At 34.6% G+C, this 23,330-nt stretch overlaps 5 protein-coding genes across 5 annotated transcripts; 2 read left to right on the plus strand and 3 right to left on the minus strand.

Moving 5' to 3' along the window:
* The first annotated feature begins 669 nt into the window (after positions 1 to 669).
* On the plus strand, positions 670 to 4,784 carry LOC18039695. The gene is made up of 4 exons (XM_006429977.2): positions 670 to 1,400; positions 2,054 to 2,209; positions 2,386 to 3,072; positions 3,453 to 4,784. Exons 1-4 carry the CDS (start codon positions 993 to 995, stop codon positions 4,554 to 4,556), a joined length of 2,355 nt encoding a protein of 784 aa, XP_006430040.1. The 5' UTR covers positions 670 to 992; the 3' UTR covers positions 4,557 to 4,784.
* Positions 4,785 to 9,522: 4,738 nt separating this feature from the next.
* LOC18039696 (uncharacterized protein At3g28850) lies at positions 9,523 to 10,845 on the minus strand. The gene has a single exon (XM_006429978.2). The coding sequence runs from the start codon at positions 10,438 to 10,440 to the stop codon at positions 9,598 to 9,600; it is 843 nt and encodes a 280-aa protein (XP_006430041.2). The 5' UTR covers positions 10,441 to 10,845; the 3' UTR covers positions 9,523 to 9,597.
* Positions 10,846 to 11,009: 164 nt separating this feature from the next.
* On the minus strand, positions 11,010 to 15,820 carry LOC18039186 (putative phosphatidylglycerol/phosphatidylinositol transfer protein DDB_G0282179). The gene is made up of 4 exons (XM_006429979.2): positions 15,398 to 15,820; positions 15,034 to 15,135; positions 12,743 to 12,903; positions 11,010 to 11,470 (listed from the first exon to the last, which is right to left on the minus strand). Exons 1-4 carry the CDS (start codon positions 15,483 to 15,485, stop codon positions 11,360 to 11,362), a joined length of 462 nt encoding a protein of 153 aa, XP_006430042.1. The 5' UTR covers positions 15,486 to 15,820; the 3' UTR covers positions 11,010 to 11,359.
* A 1,507-nt stretch (positions 15,821 to 17,327) lies between these two features.
* On the minus strand, positions 17,328 to 17,984 carry LOC18039187 (RING-H2 finger protein ATL70). Its single transcript, XM_006429980.2, has one exon. The coding sequence runs from the start codon at positions 17,965 to 17,967 to the stop codon at positions 17,431 to 17,433; it is 537 nt and encodes a 178-aa protein (XP_006430043.2). The 5' UTR covers positions 17,968 to 17,984; the 3' UTR covers positions 17,328 to 17,430.
* Positions 17,985 to 19,784: 1,800 nt separating this feature from the next.
* On the plus strand, positions 19,785 to 21,724 carry LOC18038064. Its single transcript, XM_006429981.2, has 3 exons — positions 19,785 to 20,304; positions 21,028 to 21,135; positions 21,224 to 21,724. Exons 1-3 carry the CDS (start codon positions 20,005 to 20,007, stop codon positions 21,533 to 21,535), a joined length of 720 nt encoding a protein of 239 aa, XP_006430044.1. The 5' UTR covers positions 19,785 to 20,004; the 3' UTR covers positions 21,536 to 21,724.
* Positions 21,725 to 23,330: the final 1,606 nt, after the last annotated feature.

Raw genomic sequence — 23,330 nt, forward strand, 5'->3', positions numbered from 1 at the left:
TCTAAAAAATCCTAATTAATCCAAAAATAATTGACTGATTGAAAATCAAAGAGTAATATTATATCTATAAATTCTTGTAGAAATTATTTTTGTGCAAACTAGTGTGCAGTTAAAAAAATATAAAATAATAAAAATAAATTATGTGAACTAAGTGATATCTTTATTCAATCACTCATGTGATATCAGTTTTTATAAAATAATTTATATAAAAGATTTTGTAGTTATATTATTACTAAAAATTAAAAATTAAAGTGGTGCAAAGACATAGTCAGAAAATGTTGATGAGTACTTACTTGACTAAAAGATATTTTTCTTCCATATTATAGTTCAAAGATCTATAAAATTTGGTTTGAAATCTACTTTCACTAATAATATCAGGGAATTAAAAATACACTCTTATTATTCATTTTGTGAAAAAATGTAAAGAGTGTACATGAGACTCGAACTAGTGCTCTTAACCGTTTCTTTAGTGGAGTAGGACTACATTACACACAAACTTAGTCAACATTCTACGAGGACCCGTATGAAAAGAAAGTATATTTTATGATTTTAGTAGTTATTTTCTTTAAAATTGAAGACCGGGACACTATTATCCACTTTTTGTCTCCTGTTTTAACCATAGTTAACTTTCTCCTTCTCCTTCTGCTTTAGTGCTTTCAGACTTTAACCCAACCCAACATCAAACAACGTTCACAACTCTCTTGTCTCTCCCTATAACTCTCTCTTTCAGATACAAACAAACACCCCCATTCTCTGTCTATCACTAACGGCATATTCTCTCTCTCTCTTTTGTGGAGTTCTCAAAGAATTTTCTCGGAAAATTTCTCTCCGCTTAAAAAGATTTTTTTCTTTTCTTTCAAAGATTTCTCATCATTGGCTCTCAATTCTAACTGGAGATTGTCCCTCTTCTCACGTTTCTCAAGAACTCGAGGATTTTAAGGTTAAGCGTTCGAAGCTATTAAGGTTTTTGTCTTTGTGGGAATTGAGGTGAAATGGTGGTGAAAATGATGAGGTGGCGGCCGTGGCCGCCTCTGGTGACGAAGAAGTACGAGGTGAAACTGGTCGTACGGAGGATGGAGGGTTGGGATCTGGTGCGGGGGGAGGCAGCAGAGGACAGCGACAGATTGACGGTGGAGATTCGTTGGAAGGGCCCGAAAGTTGCGCTGAGCACTCTGAGAAGGACGCCAGTTAAGAGGAACTTCACGAGAGAAGTCGAGGTTGTTGGTGTTGGTGTTGGTCGACAAAACGACGACGTTGCTGTTGTTGTTGATGATGACGACAATAATATTCGTAGTAACGGTGTCGTTTTGTGGGACGAGGAGTTTCAGTCCATTTGCACATTTTCCGCTTACAAAGAAAATGTATTTCATCCATGGGAGATCGCTTTCACTGTCTTCAATGTAAGTCTCTTTTGTTTTCATTTTAAAAATTTTTCTCTATTTTTCAAATAGATATTTTGTGGGCTTGATTTCAATCTAATAAAAGAATTTTATTCAATTGGATATTTAGATTATTTTGTGTTTGAATTTGTTTAATTCTGTTGTAATCTGGGATATATTATATGATAAATATGTAGATGTATTATTTTGTTACTGCAGTTCCTCTGATTGATGAATAATCATGTGCTAATTAGTGTATATGTGCTATTCTTATTGAATTGATTTCTATGGAAGAGTTTGGATTTAACATTACATATTATTATTTCTATGATTGATTTGGTAAATGTTTGTGCTATTGGATTAATATTTTATTTTTTGGGAGATTTTGTGTTCCTTGTGAGAGTTGACCTTTGGAGTTTTGCCAAGCCTTTGGTACTGAAAATCCGTCTTTTTTCAGAAAAGGATATTTTGTGTTGATTCTGAACCTTTCGGGATTTATTCGTTTGACTAGCAGCCCGCTTTTTTGGAGCCATAAAAAATTTGTTTATCGTTGTCATTATTTTAAATCAATTTATGATTGGATTAGTGTAGTTTGTTTCTGTCTATTGATTTGAAGAATTTAGTAGCACAAATATATTTCGAAGAGACTCAATATAGCATCTTTGTAAATCCAGGGTTTGAACCAGGGGCCAAAAGGCAAGGTTCCTGTTGTTGGAAGTGCATCGCTCAACCTTGCAGAGTTTGCTTCTGCATCTGAACAGGAGGAGTTTAAACTAAACATTCCTCTTACAATAGCCGCTGGTGCTGCAGAGCCTTGTCCTTCGCTATGTGTATGTGCCTTTGCATTTTTCTTAATATGAATTTCCATGGTAGATTGTAGTTTTTAATCATCCGGCATATTTAATTTGTTTTCCTGTTATGTGATGATGTAATAGTAGGCTTCTCTATTTTGTATGTTTTCTGACACTTTGCACTTACTGATTTTGAGTATTTTCCAATTATGTAGGTATCACTCAGCTTGTTGGAACTTAGAGCTGCTCAAGAAACGACAGAGCCAGTGCAGAGAGCAATAGTACCTGTTGCATCGCCTCCTCAGTCGGGAGAACCTGCCTCTGCGGATAAGGACGAGCTTTCTGCAATTAAAGCCGGTCTTAGAAAAGTAAAAATTTTTACCGAGTATGTTTCCACCAGGAGAGCCAAAAAGGCTTGCCGTGAGGAAGAGGGTAGTGATGGCAGGTGTTCTGCCAGGAGCGAGGATGGGGAGTATAACTACCCTTTTGATTCTGACTCACTTGAAGATTTTGAAGAAGGAGAATCGGATGAGGGCAAGGAGGAATCCAGTGTTAGGAAATCATTCAGTTATGGCTCACTGGCTCATGCAAATATTGCTGGAGGATCATTTTACTCCAGTACAAGGATAAACACTGGCGATGAGGATTGGGTGTATTACAGTTATCGCAAGTCTGATGTGGGCTCCTCAAATTGTGAAGATTTAACAGCATCAGTCTCTGAACCATCTCTGTTGCAAAGTTCAAAGCGTAGCATACTTTCTTGGAGGAAAAGGAAGCTAAGCTTCAGATCTCCTAAAGCCAAAGGAGAGCCATTGCTGAAGAAGGCATATGGAGAAGAAGGTGGGGATGACATTGATCATGATCGTCGGCAGCTTAGCTCTGATGAATCTCTTTCTCTTGGGGTAAGAATAAAATCTTCTCTTTCTTTATGATTTCGTGTCAACGCTCATGATTTATTGTAGAACCGTATGTCGGGTGGAAAAAGGAAAACAAATTTGAACATCCCTTGATCATCTTGAATGATGAATAGTATTTCTTCATCTGCAAGACTGTATGACTACCCGTGAGATGCTTATTATGTATGCTTGCCAGATGAATATTATTTTCTATACCCAACCGGCCCTCTATCTGGAGGAACATTGCTTTGGTTTAAATTTCAGTATATACAACTGTACTCACCAACTTTAATGTTATGATACTAGGATAAGAAATGTATAGTATGAGGATGATACACAAATGAGAACTGTGTGTAAGTAGTAATAATGACAATTATTTCTTGCAGAGGCATAAGACAGACGAGGATTTCTCTGCAAATCGATCTTCAGTTTCTGAATTTGGGGATGACAATTTTGCTATTGGAAGTTGGGAGAACAAAGAAGTAATAAGCCGTGATGGACAAATGAAGCTTCAAAGCCAGGTCTTCTTTGCTTCCATCGATCAGCGAAGTGAGCGAGCGGCAGGTGAGAGTGCTTGCACAGCCCTTGTTGCCGTGATTGCTGATTGGTTCCAGAATAACCATGGTCTCATGCCAATTAAGTCCCAATTTGATAGTCTGATCAGAGAAGGCTCATTGGAGTGGAGGAACCTCTGTGAAATTGACACTTATAGGGAGAGGTTTCCTGACAAACACTTTGATCTTGAAACAGTCCTCCAAGCCAAAATACGTCCCCTTGGAGTGGTGCCTGGAAAGTCATTTATTGGGTTTTTTCATCCAGATGGAATGGATGAAGGAAGATTTGACTTTTTGCATGGTGCCATGTCATTTGATAACATATGGGATGAGATCAGTCATGCCAGTTCAGAAAGTTCAAGCAATGAACCTCAGCTTTACATTGTTAGTTGGAACGACCATTTTTTTCTACTCAAGGTTGAACCAGAAGCTTACTACATAATTGACACACTAGGGGAGAGACTCTATGAGGGATGCAATCAGGCTTACATTTTGAGATTTGACAACAATACCGTGATTCACAAACTACCAAAAGTTGCTCAATCAACTGATGAGAAATCAACTGGCGATCAGCAGGTTGTGACAGCAACAACAGAACCCAAAAAGGAGGAGGGTTCTGTTAAGGGAGAACTTACAGCTAAGTCTGAGGAACCCATAAAGAGTGAAGAGGTAGAGGAGGTTGTGTGCCGCGGAAAAGGAGCTTGCAAGGAGTACATCAAGAGCTTCTTGGCTGCAATACCGATTAGGGAACTGCAGGCGGATATTAAGAAAGGTTTAATAGCATCGACACCTCTTCATCACCGGCTACAGATTGAATTGCACTACACAAAGTTCTTCCAACCTCTGCGAGAAGAAGCACCGGCAGCAGAAGTGACGACGACAACAGCCACGCCACCACAACCAGTTGAAGTTCCAATAGCAGTTGCTGCCGCATAGAGACTTAAATGTAAATTTGTAGGAAGTGTGATTACTCTAACCTCTTTTCTTTCTTCTTCCATTTGCCTTTTTGTTATGATGTGAATGGGTTAACAAAAGAGGAACCTGTTTGGACTTCCTTTTTTCCTTTTTTTCCCTCCCTCTTTTTACGAAGAGGGATCTTGCAATGTATCCTTTGATGTGAATGGGGTTTAACAAAGTGGAAATGAAGAGTTGTTTTTGCTCTAAGCATGGTTGAAATGTTCCAATGTCTAATATTCTCATATCTAAAGGGGGCTTCTGTTCTATTGCCTTGCTGGTCACAACAAATTGCACAATATCATGATAAAAGGTAAGCTTTTTGTTAAAAATTTCCAAAATTCACCTTCTGCAAAAGGGTTTTTTCTTCAGTAGATTATGTTTGCCCTTGGGCTGCAAACTGTTTTCTCATCTATTTTATTCTCCTAAGTAAGAAGTTTCCTAATACATGTGACGGTAAGACAAAGGATTCTAGCTTAGTGAAAATTATTATAAAATTTTCAATTTTTTTTTTTTTAGAAAAAAATATAACACCTTAATTAATTATACAAAGTGAATAAATACACTAATCTTGCGTCTTTTTAAAGCTAAGTTAACTAGAGAATGAGCAATGGCATTACATGATCTAGGGGCATTATGAACTCTGGTATAATTAAAAGCCCTGAATTTTTGAAATATAAAATTTTGAAATTTGAAGCAAGATATTCCATTATTCCTTTTCCCCAAATGGGGAAGCCTGTAAGCTGTAAAGAGAGCTTTTCACATGACAAAAACATTCTTGGACATGCAAGTTTCCTTCTGAGGAAATATTCCTGAAGTTGCCCGTTTGTATGGAATTGCAGTGCACGTTTACGATATGCCATCCTCTGCTACTTGGTCAAAACTTCCCATCAAAAATGTTGTCGGCACCAGGAACCAAGTTATTCTCATAATTTCAAAAATATCTAAATGGCTTGGCTTTTTATTGGCTCTGATTTTTGCGAACTGCTTTAATTTACATGAAATAAGCTATGACACCTTCCGATTGATTTTTGCCTTTTGAGTACCATATAAGTACCCACATTTGAAACTAATAAAACCTTTATTATATATATATATATATATATATATATATATAACCTTATTACATATGTCATAAGAGATGTTAGCAGATGAACTTTAGTTGGACCCCAACCTAAATTTACAGTGACATGTGAATGCAGGATCTTTCAGTCTTTCTTTTGAGCTGGGCTTTTAATCCATTGATTGAACATGGAATCATCATCATCATGCTTTGCAGACAGCTTTACAATTTCTTTTTCTTTTGGTGGAAATTGACTCTTTTACCGTGTATTTGGTATCGTTTCACATCTGTCATTTCTCATTTTACAAAAGCACAAAATAAAAAAATGCATTTTAAAAGCTAATTTCTATTTTGCCAAAGAGAATGGAAACACCGTCTTGTTTTCCATTTTAACAATGGAAAGTGAAAAATAATAAACTTTTTAAAGTTTACTTACTTTTGTTCTTGCTGGGGCCCACTAAAATTGCAATTTTGAGGTTTTGTTTGTGAGCAATAAAAATATATGGTTCCCACAAACACCCCCACTTTGATAATATTATATTATATTATTTATGTTTATAATTTCACTTTTTTTTTATCATATGATAATAAATTTTTTAAAAAATATTACGCTAATATTATTTTAATTTTTTAAATGATGATAATAATAATAATTAATGTTTTAACGAATATAAAAAATTACCATAATTATATATCCTCTATAATTTATGTGTATAAATCATCCAATAATAATTAAATAAAGTTTTAAATGATATAAAATCTATATTATAAATTATGCCATTTTATAACTATTTTAGTTGTTTATGTTATTTGTTAAAATTAACATCTATAATAACAATAATAATAATGATGGACCATTTAAAAGTAATTAAATATTAAAAAAATTTCATTAAATTATTTTATCATTCTCTTTTATTGTATCTAAATTTTTAGAACAAACAACTGAATATAAATTTTTTATATTTTCATAAAGTATTTTTTTCTTAATTACATGAAACTATTGTTCAATATTACAACTTATATTTACATATCATATTATTACTAACTATTATGGGGGGTCGAACAGCTGCACTCGCATAAGTAAGAACAATTGTTCTAACCACTCGACTAAAAGTTGAGTGCTATTTTCATACAATATCTTAAAACAATCAATCAAGCGTATTTTCAAATTTACCAACATTTAATCATTTTTGTTTCTATAAACAAATTCAAAAACACCATTTAAAAAAAAGAAAGAAAAAAAAAAAAAACCAAGCAACAAACGCATCCTTAGCTCGTGCTTCATTTATGACCTTTCAGAAAAGGAGAGAAAAAAAGGGAAAAAGAACGCTTCACTTATATGACTTACGGACTTGCCGTCAATATGATTTACGGAGGACGGTATGACATTGATGCTTGAGAATTCAGGAGAAAAACTTAGGCCTATATATCAAATGGTCTTCGTTGGCCTGTTTGATAAATATATCTCAGGTTTTAAATGATTTTTTTTTTTTTTTTTTTTTTGTCTATTACGATTGGTCAACTCTAAAAAATATTTTTGTGTCAATATATTAGTAGATGTGTACAGATATGATGTGTTGTGCCAATTTTTTCTCTTTCATGTACTGAATCACACAGTGTTGTCTTTATTATTCTGTGAACTAGGTGGTTGTCTAACACTCCTCCGTTTTAGAAAGTCTCAATTTCTTAAGTAAAGATTTTTAGAATATCCACAAATCCTATACATATACACATATACATACATACATATAAACATTTTTGTTACATGATTTCTCTATTTGATTATTTTTGTTCTTAATATAGCTACCTATTGGCAAGCTTTTCGGAAGGCCCCACAAGAACATTACGATTAATTGTAATTTTTTTAATCATCCATTAGTATCTTAGTAGTATTTCAAAAAAAAAAAAATTATTAATTTCTTTCACTTTCCAAAAACACACTCAACCTTATTTGAATGTTATAATTCTTTAATTACTAACCTTTTCCATATTATACATGTTCCACAAATGTTTCCGACCTGTCAGATATGTGATAAGCTATAACCGGCAGATCATACAGTGTTTACTCAAATAAAACATTCACAACATGCCATCTATGTAATAAATCATTGAACGACATGTTATGTGCGTTTTATAAAATGTACGCATTGTCATATATGTGATGAACTTATCAAAGATTAGTCATATCATCCTTACTCCAGAGTAAAATTGTACAATGTGTCATTTATATCCTAAATATATAAAATTATAAATGATATTATACAAATTCTATAAATAGCTATGACATCATATCTTAATTTGTGATGAACTTACAAAATGAAATTTATACAAACATGCCAATGTTTTATATATATATATATATATATATATATATATATACTTTTGTTTTTCCTTTTTCTTTTGTCCAGCTTAATGAAAAATTAACCAGCGCGGTGACCTTTTCCTCTTCATCTTTTAGGCAGTAAGAAGTAATAGAAAATAGATTTTGCCTCAGCAATGATAAGTGGTTGATCAAAACAAACTGCAAAAACAAACGGTTTCTAGACAGATTACATTTGCCTAATATTGATGAAATATATTCTTGACATTTCATTTTACAAATCTGATGTTCTTCTGGCAATAATATTCAAACTCATGTCCTCTTATCGTATTATAAAAAAGAAATTGTTAGAGGTTAATTTAAATATTAGATTCCTTTACCTATGCTTGTATTATATGAAAAATTGTCAGTTATCCATCCAGAATTTAATCGAAGTTAGAAAAAACTAAAGAACTTGTTAAATTATCAGCTGCCCATCTAATTATTAATCATCAAAATAAGGGTAAAATGTGCATGAATTGCTGCACAAATTTACAATGCAAAAGAAGCAAAAGCTTTATTGACTCTTATATTGTTTAAAGAATTAAAGGTGGTGGTGATAAATTCATCATCATAAGGTCACACCACCTTTTATTCATTTAATCACCTTTTTGATACCAACCAGTGACTTTTTCTCAAGAACAGCCATGTGCTTGCTCTTCCCCACTAATTATGCCCTCATAGCTTATCTCGTCAATGATTTAAGTTCAATTTCATCAACCTCCATGCATATGGTAGCTACTTATAAATTGTTTTTTCTCCTTAACTTTGATCTTGATTTATCAATATAAATTTGGTGCCTTGTGTGATTGATTAGACAAGTCCTGCGTAATTCCCATATCAATTTTCCTTGGTCGGGCCAGTTCGGTATTAATGTGAATTTTAAGTAATCGGCTTATTCGCTGTCCTGAAGAAATAATTGATCAAATAAGTACATGCATTGACAACTCTCCTGCTTCATTCTCATGTCAAAAAAAAAGAAAAAGGAGTCAGTTAAGATGTAATTTCAGAGAGTTATGGAGATAAAGTTCCAGGAAAGAGAACAAGTCTTGTCATGGAATCTTGGAACAAAATATTGTAGTTTTAGATAAGAACAATTAACACAACAGGACTCTACAGTGAAATCTACTTTACAAGTTTAAAATTAATCTTTAACTCGAGAACCGCCAAATAAGAGATTTTTTTTTTGTTAAAATGTCAGGGGCATGAACTTATAATGAGATTACCAGCATTTAATTTATCAAATTCTTCTTATTATCATTAGGGAAAATATTACGTTACAGTCATCGTATGTTGTATATAACGGTGACAAGTTGTTCATGATTATTGATCACAAATTTTAGTTATGTTTCTGGGATTTTTTATTTCATTTATGAACTTATGCACTGATATTGTAACGCAAGACTAGGGAATTGTAAAGAAAACTTGCGGGTTGTTTCCGGCATCTAATGTGTACCGTTTGCTAGGTTTCCGGTTGAAGCAACAAACGGTGATTCTAATTTCTAAGCATTGTAAAACTTGGGAAATGTTGTTAATCAGAAAGCCAAGTACATGTTAGAGTAGAAGAAGGAAAATTACAATGTCTCGTGCACAATTATTTTTCAGGAGCAAATGGGGCACTGGACCAATCCATTTTCGTTACACTCAGGGCATCTAATGTGCAATTCATCATCATCATCATCATCTCCATCCCTAAACACCTTGCAGCTGCCGCTGCAATTGCTGCACAAAACAAATCTAATGTTGCCACAGCCATTGCACGAGCAATCGGACAAGTTTCTAGGAATTCCTTCAAGGAGTTTCTTCAGCTTCCCTTGCTCATGCAATCCCACGACTTCATCAGCTCCTCCTATATACCTTCCCTTGATGAAAAGCCTTGGAGGGATCACTCTACCGCTCAATAAACTCCACAATTCATCCCTGAATTCCATATGCAACGACACGTCTCTCTCGTAAAATGTCACCTTAAAGCTCTGAAGCAAGAACCTGATAGTCCTGCAATCCTCAAATGTTTTTCTTATACCCCTCAGGCTTGTTGTGTAGAAAATGACTGAATCTTCTCCTCCTGGCGGACACTTCTCTTCGTAACCTTTTAGAAATGGAGATTCTTGGCTGTCCTTTTCCATCTCTTGGACTGCAACCTCAGGATTATCCTTTCCAGGCAGCCTGTCTTTGGACACTATGGGGGGTGTAAAGTTTTCTTCGTCGCCAAGGTTGAATCCCAATTCCGGTTCTTCATCTTTGAGCTCTTTAACGCGTCCGGATACTCCAATACTGTCAACTACTAGCTCAGCAATATCATTGCAGCCGTGATCTTCATCCGTATAAATCGGCAGGGTCTGACACTTTAAGGAACTCCTCCTAATGGCTAAGCCTTGTTTCAAGGTGTTGATTGTCGGGACAAATTTCAGTTTATTTAGAAGTCTGCCCTTCACTCCTTTCATGATGTGTTGTTGGATTTTTCTGATAAAAAAACTGACGGCATGTGATCACAGAGAAGGAGAAAGAGAGTGTGTAAAAACTTGCAATGAGAAAGACAGCACAATGGATTAGAGGACAGGAGACTGATTGAGTTTTTTCCTTCTGGTTTCCAAGTGGCAAAGTGAAAGCTGAAAAGCTGAAGTACTGCTTTTTGAACTTTTGAAATAGCTCATAATATAGAGTATTACCCTATTAGAGTGGGGGGCACCTCCTCTATTACAGAATTGAGACCACTAACCCACAAGTCTATAACTAAAAATTTGGTGCCCCATCAATCATGATAGTATTGGGGGACATAAATTTTCCCTTCCACCACCAGCCAAAGCCAGAAGAGAAAAAGGAAAAGAAAATGTATCAAGGGGGTACGTCTGTAATTTTGCGGGGAAAGCGAACTCGGTTAGATGACTAAGATGCCCTCATTGAGTTGATGTTTACGTGTTTAAGCCAAATGAACAAGGTGCCAAAAGAGCAGCGCTAAACTAGGAGACAACGTGTGCCAACTGATAATGATCATAATTGAGTACAGGGAGCAAAAAGCAACTTATGCTCTCGATTTGGGTAGAATTCCTCTAATTCAATCTTGATGCATAACTAAAATGCACGAGGCTTACACAATGACCATTTTTAACTCAACATTCACTGATTAACTTTGTCGTCGAAGATTCACCGTGTTGAAGAGTAAAAACAATAGGATCCAACAATTTCAGGATGTTTTTTTCACTCTCTCCAACTTTGAAGCACTTTTAATTTTCGGAGGAAAAGAGAAATTTTTCACAACGCCAGCAATACTGAAGGTAGATACAACAACTAATTTTAAAGAGTATTTTCCTTTACATCAAATTTATATGGCAGAAAGGTAAACCGAAGGCATCTTCACAGCTCTTAACTATCAGCCACAGAACTTGCAAATCCAATGGAGAAGTCAAAGGTAATGCATGTTAGCTCTTGCTTCTTGGTTGCATCATACATTTTCATCTTCAGAGAGTAGGTACCCTGCAAAACGAAATATTGCCAATTTAAATCCAGGCAGAGAACTGCAAACAAGAACTATTCCAACTTATCTTTTAAGGATCTTGTATGTTTTCTTCACCAAATCAACAGTTAAAAATAACAAAACGAGAATACAAAGGGATTGGGCAGAAAGTGGAAACATGAAGCAAACAGGAGGATTGGTTGAATTAAAATCACATAACAGAAAATACTGATGTTCTCTGCTTTTTGTCACTTCATTCAATAGTATTTTGAAAAAAGCATGAGTACGAAGACTACCAAATTAGTTTGCGAACATTCGTAAACAGGCCAAGACTAACTCCATTTCTGGGTCAAAAAATGCATTCAATAAACAGGTTTCTTCATTACCAACAGCAGGTTAAAAGAAAAGTTTTGTTTTTTGTTGGGGGGGGTTGGGGAAGCCCTTGACATATAACACACTTAAAGACCAACAAGGGACCGATAGACCAGCTTCCAAAACACTTTCTTAAAATCTAATTGACAAATGTAAGGCCAACAGGAACACGGAGTGGATAGAGAAAAACATAGTTTCATAATTGCAATCTTTTATGTCAGGCATTCCTATTCACATTCAAGTTCCAGATCAGAGACTCATTTAATTATCAAACCTTAGCAGAAAATGATTAAAATGACAGTAAGATTAACAAGTAACAAATATGATCCAAGGCAACTTGGTAGCCCACGTAGATTATTTTCTCCCCCTATACACAACCTCGGGAAGAAATAGCAAATAAATCACATCTTATGCAGCTGCAGTGTTATCAAACAGGAAAATGAGATTCGGGATTATTCCAGGTATACATATTTTAAATTTGTTCGGATATTGTCATCTTAAAAGCTACTTGCAAGGTAATCCTGGTTCACAAAAATATGTATTAAATATACACTACATACGGGGAATTTTTTCTTTGTTCATGTGAATATGATGGCTACAAACATAAAAAGCAATAAAATAATCCAATAATTCTAAGATTAAGTAGAAACATCAGCTGTGCTTCACAATATTGGGTATTGGGGAAAGACAATTAAAACTACACAATGAGGTCAAAACATAAACTTTGAGATAAAATCACCAGTAAGTGACAGGAGACAACTCCCCAGGCTCATTTATGCAACTATGCAGGCTCTTACTATTAGCTTTTCACTGAGTCTTAGAATTTGGTAATTGCATCCTTTTTTTTTCCTTTTTCAATTTCAAAGTTAATAGTTTTCTTTTAGAAAATGAATGTTAATAAAAATATATATATAACTTACAGGTGGAGTGAATCCAGGTAAAACTTGAGAGTGAGCAACCACAAAATCACCAGTTGACACAGGACAGGATGTCTCATCACAAAGATCATGTGTCTCACTGTGAATGTGCCACCCAAAGTAGGAAACATCAATCACCAGTTTTCCTCCGGAGATTGCTTTATCTGTATAAAATGCACAGTCAACCCCACTAGCGTCAAAATTTGAATAACAGGTAGACAAGAAGAATAAGCAATATTTTGAGAAAAAAGCTGGTACAGGGAATATATAGAGATTTACAAAAGGTGAACAAGATGTCCACTAGCCCCAAAAACAGCCTAAGAATTAACAAAGAAGAGAGTATCTCCAAACAGAAAGTTTCTATCTTGGAAGGGCTAAAACAGTACAAGGATTAAACTTTCCCAAAAGACAAAAGCCACCTAACTTAAAACTCCTTCCCAAACGAAGTATCTTGAAATTCCTTTGAAACTGAAGCCCAAAGAGAAGCTAGAAACCTAGCTCTATCCCACAGAGAATTAACATCTTCCTCTCTAGAATTCCCAAAAATTCTATTGTCCCTTTTTAGCCAAATAACCCATAGAGCAGCCAATACGCTACATTTCCATAATACTCTTGCGTCTTATCTTTAGCAAAAGCCAACACATGTTAAGCATTGGAACACGAGTGTGGAAAGGACCATAAGCCTTCAGTAGCTTGGAATGGGGTATTCCACAGACTAGAAGCTACTTTGCAGCGTAGAAAGAGATGATCAGCAGTCTCTTCACCGTTCTTGCACATTATTCATTCAAAGAAGAATAAAAACTATTAAAGTTCGTTCATTGGGTCTAAGCCAGGAAAATTGATTCAGTATATGAAATCAGATGGCTTGGATTCTTCCAAGGACATCCGAAGCACGAATGAATCTAAAATTCAAGGAAAATCTAAAAACACTTATAGAAGCAAAGGAAAAATCAATTCCACTAAATTTGAGCGTTCAAATATTCAATCTCCCAGATCTTGAAGACTTGTAGTGCAATATCAGAGAATTAGATACAAAGAACCTGTTTATTGATGCTGATAAAAAACTTCGAACACTGTAAGGGTATGCCTTCAATATCATCAATTTTGTATTTATTGGTACCCATTCTTCAACAACTTTTCAGCTTCATTTCTATTGCTTATCACCAGAAAGCTGAGATAAAATTTATTTAAATGTTTTTTTGAACTCTTTCTCGGTTTCTCCATCTTTCCAGAAATTAATTCATGTAAAAATAGAAGAAGAGTACCCCAAAAAAAAATAAAAATTTGAAATCATAACTTTCAGATGATAACCAATAGGAAGGCAGTACAAAAGGGCAGATACAAAGAAATCTTTCATACACTGATAAAAAACTTTAGACACGTATTATCAGTTTGGTATACATTGGAAGCCTTTCTTCAACAACTTTTGAGCTGCATTTCTATTGCCTATGACGAGAAAGCAAAGATAAAATTTGGTTTATTTATTTTTGTAATCTTTTTCTATCTTTCCAGAAATTGGTCCCTGAAAAAATAAAAGAAGACTAAAATAGATTGAAATCATAACTTCCAGATAATGAACAGTAACAGGGCAGCCAAAAAGGTTAGATATAAATCGTATATTTACATTGATCAAAAGCTTACAACACTGTAAGGTATGCCTTCAGTATTATTGACCCTTGTATTTATTGGAAGCCTCTCTTCAAAAACTTTTAAGCTTCATTTCTGTTGCTTATCACCAGAAAGCTAAGATAAAATTTTCATTAAAATTTTTTTTTTTTAACTCTCTTTCCAGGAATTAATTTATGGAGAAGTAGAGCAAGAGTACAAAAAAAATTGAAATCATAACTTTCTAGGGATGAACAGTACAAAGGCAGCACAAAAAAAAGGTTAGATGCATAGAAATTGTTTATTTACATTGATAAAAAACTTCAGACACTTGAAGGGGCATGTCTTCCATATTATTCACTTTTGTATTTATTGGAAGCGTTTCTTCAATAACTATTGAGCTTCATTTCTATTGCTTATCTCCAGAAAGCTGAGATAAAATTTTGCTTTTTCCAGAAATACATTTGAAATCATAGCTGTCTCATGATTGAACATTAAGAAGGCAGTACAAAAGATATTCAAGTCACGGATGGAATTTGTTTAAGAAACATTTATGATTTGAAAATAATTAGAGAAATAAAAAAGCATAGGATAAAATTAAAAACTACAAGATAGACAACAGTAAACAGTCCCTACACTGTTATAATTAAGCAATCAATCAAACAAACAGCATGAAAACTTTATGACACCTGTAGTAGCAGAGATGCTGAAGGTAGCCTCCCTGCCTCTTGCCACTGGATAAGGGGATATGTCAACTCCATGAACCTTCACATCATAATCAGCATTCTTATCTGCAATTACAACCAAAAACATTAAAATTCAAAAAAAAGAAAAAAAAAAACTTTTCTTTTCCACCGTGTTCGTCAATCAAAATCTAACATAAAATTTAAATTCACAGAGTCTCATTAATATAACAAATCCAATCATCCAAAACTCACTAGATTAATTACAATAAAAGTAAACGTAATTTACTAATTCAATAGAAGATGAATTTAAAAGAGAGAATGAGAATCAAAGCGATTGAATTTGAAGGAGGTTAAAAGAGAGACAGACCGCAGTACTTAACATCGGTAGCTCGGCCCAAATCTACAATCAAGCAAAGCGATAGCACAATGGCAAGCTTGAACTTGATCGTCGCCATGATTGATTCTTAAAAAAATTACTAAATTTTAGTGAATTATTTAAATTTTTGGGGATACTTTTTGGGAGAGCAGCATACGAGTGGAATAAGAATAAATGAAATGAGATAAATATAAACGAGTTGGCGATACCGGGTTTTATGCTGTGTAGATGATGTAGGAGCTGTATCTGATCAAGACCGTTGCATTGCTAGATTTTAGAAGAACCAACGGTGATGATCTGTTACGCGAGTGCTGTTGGATGCGGACGATTCGTCCTCCATGACTGGTTGTTGGCTCCGGACCGTTAGGTGAAACGTTATCGTTTTATTATATCAATCGAGTGTAGTTGTATAAATAGGACTCGACTAGCTTACAGAATCTGTAAGGTACAGACTGCAGCATCAGCCGTTGGATGTGGTTGGATATGGAGTGAGAAACTAAACAATAGAAAATCGGATGGTGGGATGACGGGAGATGTTTGTTACAGAATCTGTACCATAGACAGGTCCTGTATAAATATTAGTGGTGGAATTGCTCTCTTAACAGGGTTGAGTTTTCAAAGGCTGGAAACATTCTCCCTCTCACACTCAAGGATAGAACAGATGTCTCCCTAACTTTAATTTTTTTATTTATCGTTTTCATACGAATAGGTAAATCGTACAAGGAACAAACAAATATAATTATATAAATTACCCGTAAATAAAATTATAAAGAAGTGAGAGTTTTTATGTCCAGTAAAATTCACAAGGCTTGCCTTTTTTCTTTTTTTCTTTTTCTTTTTTTAAATTAGAAGACTTGCTCTTTAAGAAAAGCTTTTAGAGGATAAAACAAAAGTTTGGTTGAAATAAAATGAAAATAGTCAAATTCTTCTACCAGTGGCATCTGGTTTTGGTTTTGGTTTGAGACTTTGAAAGTTTGAATTTACGTATTCCTTTCAAAAGTTAAAAAAAAAAACAAAAATTGTGTGACTTTCTTATCCAAAAACTTCCCCTTTCACATTGGGCTTTTGTTTATCATTAGTCCCAAACGATCTGGATTTCTTCACAGGCCGAGATTCTAAGGTGGAGTTGATCGTATAATATTATATGCAATTTGAACGTCACATGTGCAGATAAGCTGACTCATAATTTTCCCACCCCAGTGCATAAATTAAGCCTCAATTAAGCGAGTAGCTAGGGCAATGAGTAGTACATTCATGCATATGAAGTTTTGACCCTCATGGGTCGTGAACTAAGCTCAAGAAACATTCAATGCGTGAATTTCAGAAAATATTCAAGAAAATTGAACTCTCATTTTTCAAAGCAAAGCAAATTTCCATATCTAATTTGATTTTTGATCATTTTTTATGACACTAGCAATCATTCAAGTAACAAGCCAGAGTAGAATAAGCAAAGATAAATTCTCGGGTAAATAAAATGTTAGTCTTTGCTTTATTGTATTTGTTATCAGACAAGGCAACCTAGGATCATGTGCCCTGCTTTTGAATTGAGAAACATAAGTAATTAATTGACATGGTGGGTTTAACCTTCAGTTTGAAAATTTCAGTAATCATTGATCATCAAAAATAAACAAACGTGTTATATTTCCTTTTGCTAATACCGAATGACATGTGCCCTAATGCGAAGATGAAATGTTTCTCCCTTTTTTCTGTCTATGCGATCACTACTTCCAACTCTCTGACTTATGAAGCCAGCTGCATTGACAATCCAAAAGCTATGCAAAGATTCAATTAACTAAAGAAACTAGCAATCATATCAAAGAGAACAAATTTCCAGAGAAGCTGTATTGCATATGCATCAATCATGCATTGTAATTTGTGTCATATAAAATCGGAATCCATAACAACTTTATAAGGTGGGGGTAAAAAAAAAAAAAAAAGGCGAAACTAACAGTGGCAGCTCCGATGAGATAGCAACTTTGGTTCACAGTAAGTTCAAAATGACGATGCCACATATCATACATGAATTAATCCGTTCTGGCGGCCAGCGGAACCACCTCAGCCAGCGGCGTGGAAAGCGGCGTCGGGAGCGGAGACGTTCGACAAACTGGACACGTGGGATGCAATCTCAACCAAGGGTCAACGCACTTGACGTGGAACAAATGGCTGCAATCGGGCAGCAGCCGTAGCATATCGGAGCTTCTGTAATCAGCCAAGCATATAGAGCAGCACGTAGCAGTAGAATCCTTCTTCTGTAGCCTGGCTTCCGAATAGGGCAACTTCGGGTAGCTTTTGATTGTGCTCTCATCAAGCCCCACATCGATAACAATACTGCTTTGATTATGATCAGCCCCCCCATCATTCTGGCCACGATTGTTATTATTACTTCTCTGGTTGGTTGTTTGCTGCTGTTGTTGCCCTCGAGTGCAAAAGTATGATGCTAAGGTGATCGTTGTGATTAGTATAAGAATCCCCACTGAAACGCCAATGCCATAACCAAACCCTCCGATGTTGGAAGAGCCAAGGAACCCGTCGCTTGCTTTTACTGTAGTCTCGTTCATCATAATATTAATAAAAAGTAGTAAAGGATGCAGAAGATGAAAGAAATAGGTATGGCTAAGTCAGCCATTTGGAAAATGGATGAAGAAGAAGTTATTAATTAGTAGATGATTCAAAGGTTTTAAAAAGTCAACGAAGAAGACAGAGAGAGAGAGAGAGTGTGTTGGTGAAGTTTTAAATACGGGAAGGCGTATTGGGATTTAAGTAAAGATACATACGACAATGAGGCAGCAAGACATGTGAAGCCATCATGCCCTTCCGATGTTATTAGATTATATAATAAATAGTATAAATAAAAATGAACATACATGGTTGTGGCTAGAGCTATGTGTCTTGTAATTGTGTGGAAGTCAACGGTGCTTTATATTCACGTTATTTGGGTTGATTATTTTACAAGCACCGTAGCCGCGGCTTTCTTTTCACCATAAGCTAGCTAGCGTCTTGTATCTTTATTTAATTCTCTCTCTCCGAGCGTGCAGAGCATTTACCATGCATTTGCAAGTAAGCTGCTTCATCATGCTATTTCTTTTTCTTTTCCGTTAAGGCTTTGAATATCATAGCGAGGGTAATGCCATGGATAAGTATATAAAATTTTGTATGATGTGGATAGAGGGTTATATTATTATTTGATGTTTATACTGATATAATACGATACGTCAATTAGTATAAAAAAAATATAATTCTTGAATTAATATTAATATTTCGATTCATACAAGTTTTAATTAAGTGATCTTAATATTATATATTTTTGTAGTAAAATACTGTTGTGTTGTAAGAATCACAATTAGGTCCGCTTAGGCAAATCCAAAAGTTTGTCCCCGAGACTGGCTAATTACAAAATACCGTAGTTGATGGCTTTTCCTTTTTTTGATTTAAGTGACGTAAGCCTGTTATGTGTGCCCACGGGAATTTGTTGGTCATACAACTAGAGAGCAAGTATGAGCAGCCGTGACAATACGTACATAGAAAATAAAAATAATTTGGTGTCGGACCGTTGGCATTTCCCACCAACCACGAACATCAACTACGCAACCCTGATTTTTGAATTATTAATTACGAGAGATATCTAACTGTACAATAAGTAATGATTACGAGCTGATGATGATGATGGCAGTTAATTAATTAATTAATTAACATGTTTTTCGCATATCCCCGTGGTGTCAACTTTTTGGAGTAAGTTGGTTGGGCTTTGGACTTGGAAAGTGGTGGTTAATTAAATTGGTCGTCACTGTACACACCCGCATGCATCCACCTTCATCCTCAACTTCTGGCATAACTCATTGGGCCTCCTCTTAAAAGTTCTGTAATTGATGGAAGTTTGCCATGACAGCTATGCTGTGGCAACGTTCGAGTTCAGAACGGTTGAATTTGTCTTCAAATAATTTAAAAAGTAATGTCAATTGCACTATGTAAAGAGATTTAAATGGGACCCGGATCTTGGTGTATGTTTATGTGAATGTTGATGCATACAATGACATAATACGATATAAAAAAACCTTTGAAATATATATTTATTATTTAATCTTATTCCTTATTTTGTTAAAATAAGGGATTATATTATTGTAAAATTACTCTGTATATAAATCTTGATTTATTTACTTTATCTCAGCTAAATGAATTAATTATTGATAAAACACTTAGTAAGAAAAAAAAAAGGTAATATTTCCACTCAATTAAAAAAAAATCCCGTATCATTGTCAAGTAGAAACTAGTTTTATCTTACATAGTTTATAGAAAGAATTTATTTATTTATTTTGCAATTATTAGAAGAGTTGAGTAGGTGTATGAATGTAACGTCATTGATCAAAATTTTGAGGGATAAACAATTAAACACCGATATCATTTGGGCCAAACTCTGGTCTTACCGATACATTGATCGAGCCCAAACAGGTCCATAATCTTCTTCCACGTCGAAGCAAGCAAGCTGGCGTCCTTTCATCGTCATCTCTCACTCTCCCCGTTTCTTCCACTGTGAAGTCCAAACAAACGAACTAAGCGTTGGACTCTCAAAAATCCCAAAAAAAAGAAAAAAAGTAGCAAAAATGGAAACTATCTTCTTCTTTCTTCTCCTTACGACGTCCTGTTTTTCATTTCTAGTCGAGTCATCCGATAATAACCACATGTACTCGCCGTGCGGCGACACGAAGGTCGAAAGATCCGACGGCTTCACTTTCGCTATCGCGTTCGCATCGAGGAGCAGTTTCTTTCTCAACAATAGCCAACAGTTGTCTCCCTGTGACCGACGACTCTCGCTTTCTTCATCAACTTCTCAGATCGCCGTTTTTAGGCCTAAAGTTGACGAGATCTCGCTTCTTACAATCAACACGTCGTCGTTCTCTCCGGTTACTTACATTTTTTTCAACTCTCTTTTCGTTTTTTTAAAATTTTACTTTAACTTATTGTATTCTTATTCACATTTAAAAAAAAAAACTAAAAATAGAAAGACCTAAATATCGGTTATTGTTGCTGCAATTTTATAGCTGATAGCTTAGGAATCTAGATTCTCTACTATAAAACTTGAGATTGTTGTTATTGTACATTTTTTAGCAGTAATTAATTGGAATGAAACAGCTTATAACTTATATTGCTTGAATTAAGCATTGATAGAAACCGAGGGAGGAAATACGAGAGATGTTCAACCAATATTTCATTCTAGGCTTGTTTAAATTTGATTGAAATTAATAGGGGATTTGGTTGATGAAGACAACTGTAAGGAATTATGTTAAGGATTTATTGAATGTGATTTGGTTTAGGTTTTAGTTTTTTCTTGTGAAAATCCTTATTTAGAAACCAGACTAAAAGTCTCCAATTGACTTCTCTATTGAAGACTGCTATGTATGAAACGTGCAGCACTATGAGCTATATAGTGCTGGAAGTTAGTCGATTTTTCTTTTTTAAATTTACTAACTGCATTTATATATATAGTTTTACCTAGACGAGGTCTGTTTTATACTAGTTGACTGTTTACATGGAATTCTTTTCTTTTAGCCTTGTTGATTGACAAAAATGATCGTATCATCTATTAATGACTTATTTAAAGTGTCATAATCTATTATGCTTTGCAGGATAATTATGGTGGGTATATGGTTGCATTTGCTGGTCGAAAATATGCTGCAAGGTCCCTCCCAGCTTTTGTTGCAAACAGTACATACACCGTAACCAGCTTTACTCTTGTAAGAGAGATTTTAGAATCTGTTTTATGATAATCTCAATTTTGCTTGTAAGCTTCTGTGAAGACTGACAAGATTTTGTTAAATGCAGGCGCTTGAGTTTAAGAAGGGCAGGCTGCAAAACTTGTACTGGAAAAGGGATGGTTGTTCTAAATGTTCAGGAAACTCTAATTTTGTCTGCCTCAACAATCAGGATTGTGCTATCCGCTCAACCAGCTGCAAGAACCATGGAGGCTCTGTAGATTGCAGCCTTGGAATACAATTGGCATTCTCTGGCACTGATAAGCACCTTTCAGTTCTCAATTCATGGTACGAAGTCGAGAATCTTCGTCAGTATTCACTCTATGGCCTTTATTCAAATCTCAGGGATTCTCTCACTGGTCAGTACAACAAGATCTTCTAACTGTGCTTCAGATGTTTTTGTAGAGTTCATCTACCGGTATGTTGTAATTCTTTTTCTTATGTATTTTAAATGGATATTGATTCTGCATTGCTTTCTGTCCGTGAGGGATTTTCTTGTTTATGCTCTCCTTTGTGTAAATTTAGTGCTTCACAATTATTTGAATGTCATTACATTTGCATTCCTCTTTAATATGTGGATCTTGTTGAACCTTTGTGTCCGGTCTGAAAACCTTTATAGTTGGTTGTAGAAACTTTTCATTTATTGAATTTAATTTAGATGCTTGTTTACATTTCCCCTTTTAGTGGGACTATAGTGATGGTAAAATGGATATTTATTCCTGCACGTTTCAATTCAGTGATGAGAAACTGTAAAATTGCTTTCAGTTGAAATTTTAGGAGGGTATTGGAGTATACTACAGAATCTAGAAGGTTGAGTTTAAGAAAGTCTTTTGAAAATGAATAAGGAAGAACTAATTGCTATTACTTTTTGACCAAGTTGAAAATTGGGCATAAAAATAGAAGTTTTTAAGTTATTTTTTTCCCACTAATCACTTCATTTTTCAACAAAAAATAGAAAAATTCGCTTTCGTCCTTACCATGCATGCTACAAAACAAAAACCAAGTGCTTAAACAGCTTGCATTATTAGCCTCATTAAGCACTCACATGAACTATCTTAAAAAAGATTCAACTCGCATAATCATTCTTTATATGTTAATGGTAAAACATTATATATCTCATTTAATGATAATAGTTAATAACACTTGAACATGCACCGTAGACAAAGTTAGTTCATTGACAATACTTTTGTCTTATATAGTCATCATCTAGCTAGAGGTCCTTTACTTTAATAAAGTGAGGAATAAACTAAAAGATAAAAAATACAAATTTCAATACACTACAAGACAAAATGCATTGCATTGGAGTTTGTGATTTTTTTGTCTTTTAACTTGTCCTTTTATTAAAGCAAGGGATCCGTTATTGAAATCTCTCTCTCTCTCTCTTGGAGATGCAAAAAGAATTGATGATCTTTTGAATAAACTAGAAAGGAAAATCTAGATTTATACAATTTTAAGTAAATAAAAATGCAAATATCGAGAGATTTAAGTATAATAGTCCTGAGAAAAGAAATTCAATTAAATTGGAATTTTTTTTCTTTTCTATCAAAAGAAAAAAAAAATTTTTACCTTTTTTTTTTTGCTTTTCTTGATTATAAGATTACCTAATGAATTACGTTGTAACATTTGTCGGAAGGAACATGTTAAGAATGACTTTTCATGCTCGGCAATCTACAAAAGATATGAATCTGACTGCATGTGTGTCTTGAAAAGACACATCAATGCATCAAAAAATTGATTTGAAGTGTCTTTTTAAGTTCTTATTTGGGCACATGTTGGGTATGACTTTTGATGTCTGAAAATCCACAAAAAACTAGAGTTTCATTAACAATGTGTATTGAAACACAGATATCGAATCTAAAAAATTGAATGAATGAGTCATTTAAGATTCTCCACGCAGAGAGTCTTATTTGACACGTGTCTAAATGGTACATATTAAGAGGATCCTTTTTATTAATTATTTTTAACATAGTATCATAAGTGATCCTGATTCAGTTGTGGAATATAATTCACTCTCTCATGATAACATTTACTCTCATGATTAATGTTTCACTTGTAAAGAATTTCTTAATGTATTCCTATGGTACAAACCTAAACATCTCTGAGTATTTCACAAACAACTAGCAGTATTTGTGGAGTATAAATTTCAATGAATATTTTTATTCAAAGTATAAGAAGGA

Source organism: Citrus clementina, unplaced genomic scaffold (genome assembly GCF_000493195.1).
Source record: "Citrus clementina cultivar Clemenules unplaced genomic scaffold, Citrus_clementina_v1.0 scaffold_6, whole genome shotgun sequence".
Lineage (NCBI taxonomy): Eukaryota > Viridiplantae > Streptophyta > Magnoliopsida > Sapindales > Rutaceae > Citrus > Citrus x clementina.

What these genes read in the sequence shown, in the direction of transcription:
- LOC18039187 (XM_006429980.2), bottom strand. Translation starts at nt 17,967, where the DNA reads ATGATGAACGAGACTACAGTAAAAGCAAGCGACGGGTTCCTTGGCTCT.
- LOC18038064 (XM_006429981.2), top strand. Translation starts at nt 20,005, where the DNA reads ATGGAAACTATCTTCTTCTTTCTTCTCCTTACGACGTCCTGTTTTTCA. An exon ending in ACACGTCGTCGTTCTCTCCG is followed by an intron (nt 20,305 to 21,027) that starts GTTACTTACATT and finishes TATGCTTTGCAG; the next exon opens with GATAATTATGGTGGGTATAT. An exon ending in CCGTAACCAGCTTTACTCTT is followed by an intron (nt 21,136 to 21,223) that starts GTAAGAGAGATT and finishes TGTTAAATGCAG; the next exon opens with GCGCTTGAGTTTAAGAAGGG.
- LOC18039696 (XM_006429978.2), bottom strand. Translation starts at nt 10,440, where the DNA reads ATGAAAGGAGTGAAGGGCAGACTTCTAAATAAACTGAAATTTGTCCCG.
- LOC18039186 (XM_006429979.2), bottom strand. Translation starts at nt 15,485, where the DNA reads ATGGCGACGATCAAGTTCAAGCTTGCCATTGTGCTATCGCTTTGCTTG. An exon ending in CAGCATCTCTGCTACTACAG is followed by an intron (nt 12,904 to 15,033) that starts GTGTCATAAAGT and finishes CATTTTATACAG; the next exon opens with ATAAAGCAATCTCCGGAGGA. An exon ending in TACCTGGATTCACTCCACCT is followed by an intron (nt 11,471 to 12,742) that starts GTAAGTTATATA and finishes TTCGTTTTGCAG; the next exon opens with GGTACCTACTCTCTGAAGAT.
- LOC18039695 (XM_006429977.2), top strand. Translation starts at nt 993, where the DNA reads ATGGTGGTGAAAATGATGAGGTGGCGGCCGTGGCCGCCTCTGGTGACG. An exon ending in TCGCTTTCACTGTCTTCAAT is followed by an intron (nt 1,401 to 2,053) that starts GTAAGTCTCTTT and finishes TTGTAAATCCAG; the next exon opens with GGTTTGAACCAGGGGCCAAA. An exon ending in AGCCTTGTCCTTCGCTATGT is followed by an intron (nt 2,210 to 2,385) that starts GTATGTGCCTTT and finishes CCAATTATGTAG; the next exon opens with GTATCACTCAGCTTGTTGGA.